General features: G+C 34.1%; 1 protein-coding gene across 4 annotated transcripts in view; it reads right to left on the bottom strand.

Annotated features, from left to right (window-relative positions):
* The window catches only part of LOC126878488 (C2 domain-containing protein 5), an 85,940-nt gene that overhangs the window by 50,371 nt on the left and 18,584 nt on the right, over positions 1 to 16,985 (bottom strand). For all 4 annotated transcript variants that reach the window (XM_050641239.1, XM_050641238.1, XM_050641240.1 and 1 more), the window contains 5 exons: positions 13,471 to 13,635; positions 8,456 to 8,624; positions 5,932 to 6,106; positions 5,734 to 5,879; positions 904 to 1,111 (listed from right to left, as the gene is read on the bottom strand). In XM_050641239.1, coding sequence (XP_050497196.1) covers positions 904 to 1,111; positions 5,734 to 5,879; positions 5,932 to 6,106; positions 8,456 to 8,624; positions 13,471 to 13,635 — 863 coding nt within the window. The remainder of the gene's footprint in view (positions 1 to 903; positions 1,112 to 5,733; positions 5,880 to 5,931; positions 6,107 to 8,455; positions 8,625 to 13,470; positions 13,636 to 16,985) is intronic.

Below are 16,985 nucleotides of genomic sequence, written 5' to 3'. Positions count from 1 at the left end.
GTTAGTTTTTGGCAAGAATTTGAATATATTTGTTAATGCAAGTGATAAGTCACGTTTTTATTATATTTTTATGAATAATAAACATGATTAGTTAAAAATATTGTTTTGTTTGCTTCCATTCCGAATTTTCATAGTTCATATCTAAGATTAGGACAAGACGAACACACACCTGAGCGACTGAGCTAAGCTAAGGGTGTAGCGATGGCTATCTTGGATGATTGAGGTAATATTTTCGAATATTATTTCAATTGGCTGGGGTAGGCCATCTCCTTATTTCGTTTCAAGTGGAAGAAAATTGTAACGAAAGCCAAGTCATGCAACAAACTTTGACAACATACAAGTGGAATGCGGAGTGATTCACCGCAATAAGCGAATCAGAGAGCTCTAAGTAAGAGCGGCAAACATTCCACCGGAACGAAAATCCCTGATGATAATGACCCTTCCTGTCATGACTTATGGAATGGAGACCATGACACTTACTAACTAATCTCTCAATAAACATAGAAGCAACTCAAAGAGCTATTGAGAGACTTATGATAAATGCAAGCTTAAGAGATCATATGAGAAACGAAGATCTAAGAAGAACCAAAGTAAAAGATGTTATCGAAGCTATCGGAAAATCTAAATGGAAATGGACAGGGCATGTGGCAAGAGAAAGTGAAGAGAGTGGGCAAAGAGAATGATACAATGTCGACCAAAAGCACATAAACTTGGCATAGGAAGATAGCAAAAAAAGATGGATCGACAACATTAAAGAAAAGGCAGGAAAAAACGCACCAGATAGCTTAAGACAGGCGAATATGGAAAACTTAAGGGGAGTCTTATGTCCAGGACTTGGCCATAGGAGGCTGCTAAAGAAGATATGGTACATTATAATATTTTATGACCTACACAGAAACTTACCTTTATTTTCAATTTGTTAACTAACAACCTATGGAGCTCATATTCTAGAAAAGGCAAACCGTCTGATATTTCCTTTGCACTCCACTCGCCTTTTAAGTCTTTTAAAGGTCGACAAACATACGATTCAATAAAACATCCCCTTCCTGTGCTGGGTATGCCGTCTAAAGGTTCTATTGTAGCTATTAGTACCTCAGGAACTTTCCCCTTTCTAAAAATAAAGCAAATTATGTTAAAAATTTTTTTGATAGAGAAGGAGGGCAAGGGTGTAGACTTGCCAGGGTAACACTAAGGAGCCTTGAATAGTCAGCATCAAAGAAGTACTTGGGAATATCCAGGAAAAACCTATGCTTGACATTTGGTTTTTTAACTGTTTATTGTCAACTAAGCTAACTGCTGTTTTATTGAGCCCGCTGCTGTTTAACCTCATCATGGATTAAATTATTTATAAAGTCAAAAAGCTGAGTATAGGGTACAGAATGGGTGAAGAAACTATCTCTCTAAAGTTTAATTCAATAAACGATGCAGGGCATGTAAACAACGATAAATTTAACAGATAATTAAAAATGAATAACCATTTTCAATTTAGTTGCAAAACGAAAATACAGCCGAACCATATTCTAGTCCAATCAGAGAGTGCAGCAAGCACATCTACCGGTTTCGAAACTTATTAGTCTCTCATCAGGAGGCACATATGCTGCTCTCTCTGATCCAACCAAAACAAACCCCAGCGTGCAGTCCCGGATTGCAACGAACGAAATGGCATAGATGCCCTAGCGGCAACTGCTAGCAAAAAGACTAAGTTTTCACTCTAATGGCATATAAAACAACATAATGCTATTCTACATCCCACCAGAATGAAAATAATGGGAGCCTTCTCTGGTTACACCTCCGAGGCTTCTACAAATTGCAAGCCATACGGATGCTGAGACTAAGGAAGATGAGGGAATTCTACAATTTACAATTCACGTCCCATCTGCTCAGCGCGGTAAAGTTCCAACGATAATGGTTCCCTTCGTACTCCAATCAGAATAAATGTAAATCAAAAATGAATAACCATTTTCAATTTCGTTGCAAAACGAAAATACAATTATGTTGTTTTATATGCCATTAGAGTGAAAACTTAGTCCTTTTAACAGATAATTGTTACAGATGTTCCAAATGAGTCTACTCGTTCCGAACAGTATAATTATTATGACACTTTATTAATGTTTTTCTTTTCTCAACTATTAGTGTTTATTGCATAGTAAATAAATTATTGTAATCACTGAATACATAGTAAGTGAAAAAATAATCCGATTTAGAAAATTAATGAATAATGCATGCGTACATGCAAGCAACAGTTCTTCAAGAATATTTAAAAACTAACCGAAATGTCAATCTTCATTTTGTTACTGCCGACGTCGTCGGCAACTAATACAGGTTCGGACAAGATTTAGGTAGGTATAATATTTCGGTATTGAAAGTTTGTAATTTGAATCGATTTGTTAGTAAATATTTAGTCGTCTTTATGGTTAAAAGACAATTATGTTTATGCTGTTAATGTTGAATTAGCAATTATTTGTTGTGCGATTTAAAACTACTTGTACAGTGCGTCCATAAAGTAACGCATAAATTCATTAGGTTTGTTCTAGCAAACAGTCAAACTAGTCAGAAACCGTCAGCAAATAGTTGGTCAGTGAGAGAACATAATACAGTCACCAGTGCTATCCCCTCTACTCGCGCTGGTCCACTATTCGCTGATGGTTTCAAACCGTTTGAAACCGATGCTAGAACAAACCTAATATTTCGTAAACAGGCGACGTTACCGAAAAATCCCGAAACAGGTCGATTTTTATTTTTAAATTACGATTTTTTGACATATATATCATACTAATGACGTCATTCATCTGGGCGTGATGACGTTATCGATGATTTTTTTAAATGAGAATAGGGGTCATGTAATAGCTCATTTGAAAGGGTATTTAATTCTCTATTCAGTAATATCAACATCAACATAATTATTTATACAGGGTGTCCAACATTTTTTTTAAATTAAATTAATTGACACAAAAAGATGAATGTATGTAATTTGTTTAATTCTAAATACCTTTAACTGCTGTCAGAAAACATAAAAATGTTTTATTTAAAAAATAAGCATTGATTTTCGCTTAAACGAAATGTTCAAATTTCCAAGAGGCAGGTGGGTGACAGCTTTAACATAGAATTTAAGCGAAAAGCAATATTTATTTGTCCAATAATCACATTTTCCTATTTTCTGACAATAGTAAAACGTATTTTGAATTAAATAAATTACATACATTCCTCTTTTTGTCTCAATTAATTTAATTTAATAATTTTTTTTGAACACCCTGAATAAATAATTATGTTAATGTTCATAATAATAAATAGATAATTGAATACCCTTTCAAATGAGCTATCACATGTTCCCTATTCTTATTTAAAAAATCACCAATTACGGCATCAAGCCCAGATGGATGACGTCACTAGTATGATATATGCCACAAAAATTGTAATTTAAAAATAAAAATCGACCTGTTTCGGAATTTTTCGTTGAAGTCGCCGGTTTACGAAATAATGAATTTATGCGTCACTTTATCGACGCACTGTATACATTTTTATCTGTATAACGACCGTATCTATACGTGATTCTGATTCTGCTGATGAATTGGTTGAAAATACATGGAGTCCTCCTCGAAAACGAAGTGTGTAAAAGAAGCGTTTAAGTCATTTTAATCATAATAAAGAAATCATTTTAAATGTGAAAGACAAGAAAATCCCGGGTTAGTGGTTGAAGATATTGTGAAAATGTGGCCAATAAAGTTGGAGTTTGTGATAGAAGTATGTTTACAGTGACAACAGTAGCACAAACAATTAAGTATATCAAAAATTAAAAATAAAACTTATATTTTTTGTACATAAAATTGTTGGCAAAAAATAAATTCTTGTTTTTTTCGCCCTGTATAAATGGTTCCTATTATCGGATATGAACTAAAATAATCAGGTTCTTTGTCGAGCACTTTTGCAAAATTAAAATATAAATTTCGTATTTTATAAGATAATTATATATTCTGACTAAACAAAAAGATAATCCTAAATGCGACCCTGTTCGAGGCCTAACGTGGTAATGTTTACATCGCCCTGCATCGCTTATTGAATTAGACTTTAGTATGCAATGCAGATGATGCCATACTTATTGCAGAGAGTGAAGATAACCTTCAGAGACTTTTATATCAATTTAATATGACAGCAAGACATAATATCACCAAATAAAAAAAAGTAATGCAATCTCTAAAGATCCAATAAAGTACAAGCTGGAAGTGGACAACAAAATAATCCAGCAAGAAAGAAGTATCACCTATCTGGGAGTGCTAATGCACAGTTATGGAGACAGAAGCGGAAGTTGCCCAATAAGTAAAAAAAAAGCCAACAGAATAGCAGGATGTCTTAAACACACTATCTGGCGCAACACACATCTACGGACAGAAATAAAGGCCAAGATCTATAGGACAGTAGTTAGGCCAATTATGACTTACACTGCGGAAACAAGACTTGACACCACAAGGACAAAACGACTGATGGAAGCATGTGAAATGAAAATAGCCGAGATATCACAAGAAAATCATTATGGGATAGACAACGTAGCACATACATCAGGCAAAGCTGTAATATAAAGAATATAAATGACTGGACACTGAGAAGAAAAAAAAAATGGTATAGCAATATAGGAAGAATGGGAGACGGAAGACTGGTAAAGAGACAGATCACCAAACGGCCGAAGGAGTGTAAGAAGGCCAAGGAAGAGATGGAGTGACAACCTGGATATCTGATGATGAGGCATCCGAAAATGGAATAGGCGCGAGCCTATTAAGGAAGCAGGAAAAAGAAGAAGAATGATATTTCTTTTGGGTCTTCAGGGTTAGCTCATGTGTGTTGATGAGGTGTCCCGTTTAGGCAGCCTGATTGCTTTATCAGGACGTGTCTTCTTGTGCTGAGTGTAGGTACTGGTGATAGAATTTAGTGTATGATTCTTTGGTGGAGAGTGAAGACCAGAGAAGAGAGGGCTTATAGAAATAACGGTTTTATTCCAATTATTCTTCTTATTCATTTGCTTTTCTTTAGTAATAAGCAATGAGGGCAGCTCATTGGAAGAAAGATCAAACTGGAAAAAGACCACGCGGACGCCCTCGACTCCGGTGGCGAGATAATATAGCTGGATACCTGAACACTATGAGCGTGGAGAATTAGATGGAGGTTGCTCAAGACAGAAAACAGTGGAGGCATGTTGTCGAGTCGGCTAAAACCCACAAAGGGTTGTAACGCCACGAAGTAAGTAAGTAAATGAGAGCAGCTGTGGTTGTTATTTCCCTATAGGCAGGTATAACTGTCCAACTGGATCGGGAAACCACAGAAAACCAAGTCCTCCTTGTCCGCGTGTAAATCTAGAAGTGAGTTATTTAATTAAGACAATAGAAGAGAGAAGTTGCCCCCAGGGTGTCTATGCATTCTTCAGGAAATTCGTTGTTAGCAGAGGACTGCAGTTTGTATAGGAGGAAAGAATGTTTCTTTTAAGGATGTCTGACGAATACCTTATCGTAAGATGGATGGAGTTTGAGGACATTTTGGACTCGGATGGTTTTTAGGGTGTTCTCTTGCTAAGAGACCAGTTTGGGATGTTTGATTATAATGTATTAGGGTTATGTTAATATAAATGTGGGGATTCAAACAAAATTTATGTATGTTCAGTAATTTTTCATTAACTTAATCAAAAAAGTGGGACAGTCACCATATTTAATTTTTTAAAAAGTTTAGGAATATATTATTTTGTCGTACCTGCATATCATACATTTTCCTAAAGTTGCCTTTACAGGAATATCACTACTGGCATATGGTAAATGTGTAATGGTACATACAGAATTGCCAGTATTGGTAGAAAAATCTGGACTATCACTATGTTTATTATTACTATGGGTGTTTTCCTGTAACAGATCTAATTATTTATTAATTTTAACTAATTTTCATGATTCGTACCATTTTCTGTTTATCCCTATCATATTGATTCTTTTCATAAGATAAACTACAGGTTTCATTTGGAGTTGCAGTTATATTCTGTTTTAACAGGGATGCATATTCGTCAGCATCATCACTTTTATGAAAGTTCAGCACTACAGCTGTTCCGTAGGCACTTAAAATACATATATCTTCACTGAAAATAAAAGTAAGAAAGTTAATTTTTTTTATATACACTGAAGGAATTTAGTTTAAATAATCCAACTTTAGATTGATTGAAATGTTAAGCAATGTACAGCTTCCGGAGCGAACCATGTCCGGTAAGAGAAATCCTGTCTGTGTAGAGACTGTTGAGTTTAGGCGGTGTCGGAAAGTTGGTCGAGAACACTTCGTCGACGGAAAATTAGTCGACAAAATTAATTTGGTCGACAAATAGTTGGTCGAATGCACAATTAATCGAATGTACAATTCGTCGACGAACATTTGTTCGAATGGATTTTTCGTCGACAAAGACCCAAAGGGAATAATACATAGCGGAAACACGTCAATATATAAAGTTAGTTTCTTTGTATATATATATATATATATATATATATATATATATATATGTAAAATATTATACGGGAAATAAATATTCTACCTTCGTCTGTGCTGCCATCTTGGGAACGTTTTCATACTTTTTAAAAAGTAGAAAGTTGCGATTATTTCCTGCTTGTTTGACGCCGTAGGTATTTTTCAATAAATACCAGGTGACATCTCGTGGCCTCAAAGTAGAGGCACAGATCGGTTTCGTACCGAAACGAGCAAGGTAGGTTGCTTCTAACTAACTCATATATATATATATATATATATATATATATATATATATATATATATATATATATATATATATATATATATATATATATATATATATAATCAGGAGCTACTTATACCATCTAATGGTGTATGGCAGTCAGTATACCATTACTGGTATACAAATTTTCGCCATTCTTTTTTATTGCTTGCCATTCTTCTTCCTTCATTCCAAGTGGTTCCTCTTCTTACCAGCAGTTCCCCAACTGTTTTGTCCCAGGTCTTTTTAGGTCTTCCTCTCTTTGCCTTCTTCCATGTTTTGGCTTTCCATACTCTTCTACCCTGTCATTCGTCTTCCATACGTTGCAGATGTCCCCACCAACTTAGCTGTTTCTGTTCGATAAATGAGATCAAGGGGTGGATGTTTAGCTCTTCCCGTATTACATTATTTCTAATTTTGTCTCTTCTCGTGACTCCTCTCACTCTTCTCAAGTATTTCATTTCGGTAGCCTGTAATTTACTTTTCTGTCTATTTGTTAATACCCACGATTCGTAACCGAAAGTGAGGATTGGTCTGAATATCGTCTAGTATACATTCATTTTGGTTTTCCGTGAAATTTCTCTTTTTGCTATTAAATCCCTGTTCATTAGATAGTATGTTTTCATAGCTTTTTCTATTCTTGAATTGATTTCCATTTCGTCATCTCCTGAATCCTCTACCTTAGTGCTAAATACTCAAACATGTCGACTTGTTCTAATTTTCTTCCCTCAATTGAAATGCTCATTTTTTTATTGTCCCCTATCCTCATTACTTTGGTTTTCTCTTTATTCAAAATCATTCCATTATCCAACCAAACCAATTATAGTTTCCTTGTACCATATCAAAAAAAAAATATTTTATAAATTGCCAGTCCTAAGCCTTGGATAAAGTGTGAAGGGAAGTTTATTCTCACGATTTCTTTACCTTTTTATTGATATTGACTGATTATTGCAGTCGAAAACATTATAGGGAATAGGGAATATCGATTCCCTAACAATTTATTTACCCCAGTATCTTGCATATTTCGTCTTGTCCGCAAGTGCCCCCAAATTGGACTTGTCCGGAAATGCTTCGTTCGCAAGTGCGCCGACACCAAAAAGAAGAACGATACAACATCACTAATTAAAATATCAGTTTATATTTGCTGTCTACTTTCCCATCGCAGCCAATTTTTTCATTACATTTAAAAATAATTAAGATTTAGAAAAAAACATTAACAAAACCCCAAAAAAAAAATAAATTCAGATATGTATAATACAATATTCCAGTTAACAAAATAAAAACCAATAAGCCGTCGTTTGTCACCATTGATCCCTTTATCCTAAAGATAAATAACAGTTTGTCGACGAAAAATCTATTCGATCAAATGTTCGTCGACGAATTATTGTACATTCGATGAATTGTGCATTCGACCAACTGTTTGTCGACTAATTTTCCGTCGGCGAAGTGTTCTCGGCCAACTTTCCTAGACCCGAGTTTAGGTGGGCGTACGACCGTCGACAGCGTTTCTCATCGGCCATGGTTCGTTTCGGGAGCTGTAATTGGAGCTATAACATTTTGCAGACAGGTTAAAGAAGTTGGAGCATGGTTCAGTCAAGTGGATATAACTAAAAGGACAATATTGAAAAATAATTTTCCAAAATTTTCGTTATTCTTTTGGAGGAAGTACTTACCGGACCAACCTAGTACATGTGTAAAAATATTACTTACCAAATACTGGAAGATTCATAATAACCCAAAACGGCATTGCAATTCAAACTTCTAGCATGTGAACGTATTTCCATTCTTATTTCCGACCACCAGGTGTCTCTGGACTCAGGCTCTTCAATGTTTCGTATGGTTTCCAGTCTCTTCACAGATCGTGCACTTACAGCACCTCCTAAATAAGTAGAAATCATGTAAAGTCCGTCCAATATACTTACCGTTGCACGTCATCCGCGTCATAGCCCGTGACGTCACATGATACCAACACGAAATATTTAGGCGGTAGGTATGTTCCTTTTTAGACTCATTTAGCCAGGTACACGGGAATTACAACCAGTAGACATATTTTATTATATACGCGTATAAATAATATTGGAAGATTTCTATTAATGTACATTTAAAGAAACGTACCCTAACTTGTTTCATTTAATTTGTATAAGTGGAATATAAAGCGTTTTTATAAAGCACACTTGTTCGGATTACACTCTAACTGCAATCTAACAAAGGTAACATTTATGTGAAAGCTGCGGTGATGACACTTCATATTTGTTTTTATTCTTTACTATTATAAGTATTTTTTGTTTTATTATATTTAATGTTTTTAATATTATTTACTTTAACGTAAGATTATAACGTAATTCTTGTTTTCTATCTTTAAAGCTTTTATTTATTTACATTGAATATTAATTTGTTTTGTTGTATAATCCACTTCTGGCAAAAATTATGTGATATATTTGATTTAAAATGAATTCAAGATTTTTTTGTAATTAGGCAACAATATCAACTTGGATATCAGACGTAGATAATTACGTGCAACGGTAAGTATATTGGCATATTGGACGGACTATAGCAATGTAACATATAATTTGTTAATTCAAAAAACAAAATTTTATAAAAAGATACAGCTGGAGTGTAATTTTTATCTTAATTTGATGTTACAATTTTTAAACACCTTCTTCTTCAAGTGCGCTCCCAATCGGATGCTGGATATGATCATCACTATCTTTACTCTATCTATCGCTGCTGTGAAAAGTTCTATGGAGCTGCATTTAAACCAGTCCCTTAAATTGTTAAACCATGACAATGAGGGGTGGATTCGTTACGGAAATCTTATATCCACATATTTAAATCCACATATAATATTATAATGTGTCCAAGATAAGATGTTTAATATAAATATGTGTCCAAGATAAGATGTTTTACGTTTCTTGACAATTTCTGTGAGTTCACGTTCTCTATTTATATGCCTCAAAACTTCATTTCTATCGCGGTCGGTCCATGGAATCAGGGCCGTCACGGCGCCGGGGTGCAAGACTCATCTTTGCGCCTCCTTTTGTCAGAAGATTATGTTATAGGTACGCTAAAATTAAAACTAATTATGTTGGCTTTCTTTATTTACACAGGGTGGGCAAAAGAAAACAGTACATATTTGGCAGTAGTTATTAGATTTTAAGGAAATGGCGAAACAGGTCGATTTTTATTTTTAAATTACAATTTTTTGATATATATTTCATACTAGTGACGTCATCCATCTGGGCGTGATGACGTAATCGATAATTTTTTTCAATGGAAATGGGGGGTCGTGTGTGGTAGCTCATTTGAAAGGATGTTCAATTCTCTATTCAGAAATATAAACATTAATATCATTATGTATACAGGGTGGACAAAAACATAATTTTTGAATTAAATTAATTGACAGAAATAGAAGAATCTATGTAATTTATTTAACTCAAAATACATTTTATTGCTGAAGAAAATAGAAAAATATGTTTATTTGGCAAATAAACATTGCTTTTCGCTTAAATTAAATGTTCAAACTGCTAAGAGGCAGGTGGGTGGCTGTTTGTGATTTCATTTAAGCGAAAAGAAATGTTTATTTGTGAAATAAACATTTTTTTCTATTTTCTGACAGCAGTACAATGTATTTTGAGTTAAATACATTACATACATTCTTCTTTTTGCGTCAAATAATTTAATGCAAAAATTATTTTTTGGCCACCCTGTATAAATAGTGATATTAATGTTTATACTATTACTGAATAGGGAATTGAACATCCTTTCAAATGAGCTACGCACGACCCCATTCCAATTTAAAAAAATGATTGATTACGTCATCACGCTCAGATGGATGACGTCACCAGTTTGAAATATAGATATCGTCGCGCGTCGGTGATTCTGCAAAACCTCGTATGAGAATTTATCCCTTCCAGAACCTAGTTTTTTTGCCCTGTAAGAAACTCCGTCAAAGAATACACATGTTAACGTAATGAGAATGTCATTTCGTAACTACCTATGTTAACGTAATTAGGTTTCTTGACATTTTCATTACATTAACATGTGTATTTTCCAACGGAGCCTCTGACAGGGCAAACAACCAAATTCTGAAAAAATTCTCATACGAGGTTTTGCAGAATCACCGACGATATGCTAAAAAATTGCAATATGAAAACAAAAATCGAAATGTTTCTCCATTTCCTTAAAATGTAATAATTACTGCCAAATATCGAGGTGGACTGTTTTCTTTGGCCCACCTTGTATATTAAAAAACATGGTTTCAGTATTTAAAAGAGATCAATCTTATAAACTATACCAAACTTTTTAAAGTAGGTATATCAAAATCAACTTTTCTAGCTTTTAAGTTGGAAAAAGTTTTTATTGTTGCGGTTATATCTATTTTTACTTGCTTTTCTCTACTTATTAAAGCCAATTATTTTTGATCAATTTGAGTTTAGAAAAAGACCTTTCTCCTTCAGCTATTGTTACTGGAAAGGTTAAATATTATCCTTAGACATGTAGAAATATTTGGGAAAACGGAGACTAAATTATTTTAGAATATATATATCTTAAAATATCGAGTGGAGTTGTGTCTATATTTTTAAAAAATATTGGTAACAATTATTCTAACTCATGGAATAGATCTTCACAATCTATGTCAGATCTGTTTCCAAGCGCTAGTTTTTTTTCTAAATTTAAACATTGTGTTGTTTTTTAAGTGTTCTTCGGAGTTTCTCCAACTCAATATTCTTTCCATGAAAGAAAAATTATAATTATGTCCCCTCATCATTTCAAATCTTTCACTGAATTTTGCAATGGCAATGTCCAATATGTAATAATAAAAGTTAACTTTAAAATTTTGTTTAGGCAGCGTTTAGACACAGCGATAAATGGCAGCAATTTATAGATATCAATCGAGTTGCTTCAATTTATCATTGTGTGTAAACGGTAAATTGCAGCGATTTTTCGGAATTGTAATTGGATTGGAGTTGGTATCGGATTGCATCAATTTATTGTAACGATCGAGTTGTTTCAGTTTATAATCAATCGCAACAATTTATCGCAGGGTCTAAACAGCTTTAAAAGAATCAATAAATCGCAGCAATTTATCGTCACAATAAATTGCTGCGATTTATCGCGGCGATTCGGACACACTGATAATTTTTACAAGGTGGTGATTCATTGTCACTCCACATTCAATATTGGTCAAAATAGTGTACGCATCACCTTTTTGAAATTATTGTCGGAATAATCTAAATGGGTTTCATATTTCATTTCTATATCGTAGGTGTAGTAAGCCTTAACATCCTTTGTAAAAAATACAGAAAGTGCACTTGTATGTTTTTGTTATTTGTAGTTTTTTTAAGGACAAAAAGCGCAAGTTTGAGCCTAGCAAGTGTTCAGATTGCGCCCCTTGGACTTGGCGCCCGGGTGCCTCGCACCCCTGGGTTAAGACGGCCCTGCATGGAATTTTCAGCATACGATGAAAACCCATACCCCTACCCACATCTCAAAGCTCTCTAAACGTCGTAACGAGCTAACTGTTAACGTCCAAGCTTCCACGCCGTGTAATAATACACTATATACATAACACGTTATCATGCGGTATCGTAGGGACAGATCAAGATTGAGGGCAGTGAGTAACTGTCGCATCTTTAAGAAGGTGTTTCTTGCCTGTTCTATTCTACATTTAATCTCTTGTTCTTGGTCTAAGGTTTCATGTATCCAACATCCTAGGTACTTAAACTTTTTCACTTGTTCAACGAGATTGTTGTTGACTCGTATGTTTATAACTTCTGTATGATTTTTTGAAATTGCCATTGTTTTAGTTTTTTTACATTCACCTTAAGGCCATATAGTTCTCCTTCTCGCACTACTTGGTTTAACAGAATTTGTAGTTCTTCTTCATTGCCAGCAATCAGTACTGTATCATCGGCGTACCTGATGTTCACGATTTTTCCATGGACTTTTATTCCTTCTTGTGCTTCATCTAGAGCTCGTGCAAAGATTTTCTCTGAGTACAAGTTAAGTAATAATGGTGATAGTATACAACTTTGTCTAACTCCTCTTTGGATGTTTATGGTTTCAGTATCACCCATTCCGGTTCTAACAGAGGCGTTTTGATTCCAGTAGAGTTCATGTATTGTATTAATGTCGCTTGGATCCAGGTTCTTTTTTGCAAGCATCCTATTAGATGATCATGTTTGACTTTGTCAAAAGCCTTTTCATAGTCTATAAAGCACAAGTAGATATCTTTTTGTTGATCCCGACACTTTTGCATGAGAACAATGAAACTGAACAAAGCTTCTTGAGTTCCTATACCGTTTCGAAAGCCAATTTGTTCCGGGCCCATATCTTCTTCGCATTTTTTGTAAATTCTTTTGTTATGGATAATAGAAAAGCTTCAGAATATGGGGCATGAGACTTATTAATCGAAAGTCGATACATTTTTTTTGCATAGTTTGATTTAGGTATAGGCACAAACGTAGACGTTAACTAATCTTGTAGAATTGTACCAGTCTTGTATATACTGTTGAAGAGTCTCGACAATAGTTCTAAATTGTCTTCTTCCAAAAATTGTATAATTTCACTAGGAACGTAGTCAGGTCCAGAGGCTTTTCCGGTTTTCATATTTTTTAAGGCGTTTTAACAGCTTTTTTCACTATTTTAAATATAAAAAGTTTTTTCAAGGATTCGTTTAGTTATTTTTTTCCAGAATTTAAACAGGATTTCACAATTTAACTTACCTATGTGAGAAATAAAATCAGCTGGAAATTTCAAAATGGTCAGAAAGGGATACTCTAACATATCAAAATTTTCCTGGTGTATTTGGGATCTGAGTACCATATTATTTCTAATAAAAGAACTACTTGGGTGTCCTCCTGATTTTTCACTACTTGTAAGACTGTTTCCTAAGTAACAAATATGAGCACATGGTTTTAATAATTTCAAACTATCGATTGAAAATTAATATTTAGTATTTACAGCCAAGTTTAAAGACAAAGGAAGATATTTAAGTTGAGTAAAATATTCTACAACACAAAATAAACTTATATTTATGATAAAATCTAAGCACAGTGACAGCAACATCTATAAGCACATCTAAAATTCTATCAGACATGTTCAGATACATTAGTACAGAAAGTCAATTATAATGTACCTGTATATTATTGCTTGGCATCATACATGAATATATATGCAAGTGGACTCTCTCTATAACGAACACGGATATTACAAGGTTTCGCTTATAACGAGGTACACTAGATGTCCCATGAAATTCCTATTGAAATATAACACCTCTATAACGAGGCATGTTTGGTTATAACGAGGAAAAATGAAATCGAAGAATATGTTTCTTTACCTGTCTTTAATGCAGTAATGGCTATAAGTAAGTACCCCAACTGCCTGTATATAGAAACGCCCAACATCTGTGTTACTATCGAGGCCAGTTCTGTAATAAACATCTGCCTGTAATAAACTTCTTTCTGTTTATCTATCGACCGATATTGAATATTGTAGGAAATTTACAATTTACGATGCCAAAGTCTCATTGTTCAAGTCGACCATCGACACCTAATTAACTACGTAAGAGGTATCAAAACATTTCAATATTATTTTTGTCTGATATAACGAGATCCGCTTGTAACGAGGTAATTAGTCCGTTATTTCAGTTCTCGTTATAGAGGGAGTCTACTATAGTTATCTGACTAGATAACAATTGAAAATTTAAGTAATTTATTGTTCGCAAAATAATAATAACTAGAGGAAAATTCTAGTGAAAAACTCTGAAAAACGTGGCAACAGACTAAATCCCTAAATCTCGAAAACTATTAATAAAGCTTCTTCTTTACTTCTAACTATTAATGTTCTTCCATTCTGCCCTCTCGGATACTTTCCTTCGTCACTGCCTGATATTCATGGTTCAAATGGATGTGTTTAGAAGATCGTTAGGTATATCCAGCAGGGAAAGAGTTCGAAATGAGGAAGTAAGACGACGAATTGGAATCGATGGTTACACAACAGACATTGTGAGGAAACAGTTGATTTTTTATGGTCATGTTCAAAGAATGGAAGACACAAGACACAGTGGGTACCACCAAACCGCAAAAAACGAGGATGACCCAAAAAGACATGGAAAGAAGGGGCAACCAAAGCAATGAGTACAAGGGATCTTAGAGATGGCCAATGGAATGATAGAAGGACGTGGAAGTTAGGCATCGCACAACGTCGAAAGACGTTCTAAAACCAATATATATATATATATATATATAGAAGTATATAATTCATGCATGATTTCCGCAATTCTCAAAAATTATTTTAAAGCTTCATACGAAACTAAATGAATTTAATGCTAAGTATATTTTTATAATAACATTAATTTCAATTAACATTTCAATTTTGTCTTTAAACCATAATGTTCTGTAATTACTATAAAGCGTTAAAATTTTCGTTTAAAAATAATTTAGCAAACACGTTGCAGATTACACATTTAGGGTAAAATAACCAAAGGTAACAGGGAATACGTGGATGCAAAGAATTAGACAGTTCATACATGCATTGGATAATGCAAGTTTTCTAATCTTCAACATGTATTTTTATCGACTATTCGTAGTAGTATACAATGTGTACAAAGAGTAACGTAACATGCTAATATTTCAATCCTTCTTCTTCTTTTAATAGGACTATGTCTTGCTTCTTCTGTTACAGTCTCTGCTGTCATCCGGAGCTCCAGCTCTCGTAGCATCGTTTTTTGTGTCTTCCTATAGGTCGCTTGGTGTTGGGCTTCTGTGTCTTCGCTCATTTCGCCATACGTTCAAGGCCCATCCGATCTACGTGGTCTCTCCACATGCGTCGTCGTGCTCTTGTCCATCTCAAGAAGTCTTGAACGCCTAGTTCTCTCAATGTGTCTCCGTTTCGTATTCTATCTCTGAGTGTGATACCTATTATGGATCTTAGGGTTGTTCTCGTTATTTGTTTGGTCTTTGTTGTCTCGGCTCTTGTCTCAGCTGCGTATGTCAGTAAGGGTATAAATAACCGTTCTGCTAAATCAAATTTTGAAAACTGGGTCTTGTTGAAGACAGATCTTTTTCTTCAATGTAAGCGTGATAATTTTGAACCATCCTAATAAGTAATAAGCCAGCTGGGAGGCGTTATTTAATTTTTTTCAGAAATCTAGTTTTCTTTGGAAAATATTAAATACAAGTATGCATTTTTAATCACACTTTATAAAATTAGATTAAATTAGCAATAGAATAGCGAAAACCGCATGTCGATACCTTTTGTCTATCTCAAGATATTTCGAGAAACGTGTAAATTTTATACATAACTGTTACTATCACCGGTAAACTAAGTTAATGAAAAGTAGTGTGCTGTGGAAAAAAACAAAATAACATTTTCCAGATGTCAACGTATAAAAATATAATTAATTAAAACAACAATATAAAGAGAAACAATACTATTAAAATTAAATATAACACAGAACAAAAAGAACTACTTAGTGACGACCTAAATATTCAAATTTTTGCCCATCATACACTACTCTAGAATACATTATCCAGAGAATACTAAACGCCATTCAAAGCATATCGAGAGCAGAAATTGAGACTGCTGTTCAATCTACTCTTGAAAGAGTAAATGTTTGCAACGAAAATGATGGGCAAAAATTTGAACGTTTATGTCATCACGAAATAGTTGTTTTTATTTCTTTGTAATAGGGCTTTTCAACGCTTCTCATTTGTTTCGAGCCTCTGTCATATGCCGCATAATCCGTGTATAATATTAATATACGATATATGAACGAGGCTCGAAACAAATGAGAAGCGTTGAAAAGACCTAATATACGTTGACAGCTGGAAAATGTTTCTTTGTTGTTTCCATAGCACACTACTTTTAATGAATTATTTCGTTTACCGGTGACAGTAACAGTTATGTTTTTAAATTTACACGTTTTGTAAGATATCTCGAGCTAGAAAAAAGGTATTAACATGCGGTTTTCGCTATTCTGTTGCTAATTTTGTCTAATTTTGTAATATGGTATTAAAAATGCATGTTTGTATTTAATATTTTCCAAGGAACACTAGATTTCTGAAAAAAAATTAAATAACGCCTTCTAGCTGGAATATTACTCAGTAAGTTGGTTCGAAATCATAACTTTTACATTGACGAAAACGATCTGTCTTCAACAAGGTCAAGTTTGCAAAATTTGATTAAGCAGAACCGGACTCACAGCCAGTTTTTCATAACAAGGTTCCCACTCACCCCC

This window comes from Diabrotica virgifera, chromosome 10, assembly GCF_917563875.1.
Source record: "Diabrotica virgifera virgifera chromosome 10, PGI_DIABVI_V3a".
Lineage (NCBI taxonomy): Eukaryota > Metazoa > Arthropoda > Insecta > Coleoptera > Chrysomelidae > Diabrotica > Diabrotica virgifera.
Note: the sequence above shows the minus strand (reverse complement) of the source record. Positions and strands in the feature narration are given on the sequence as shown.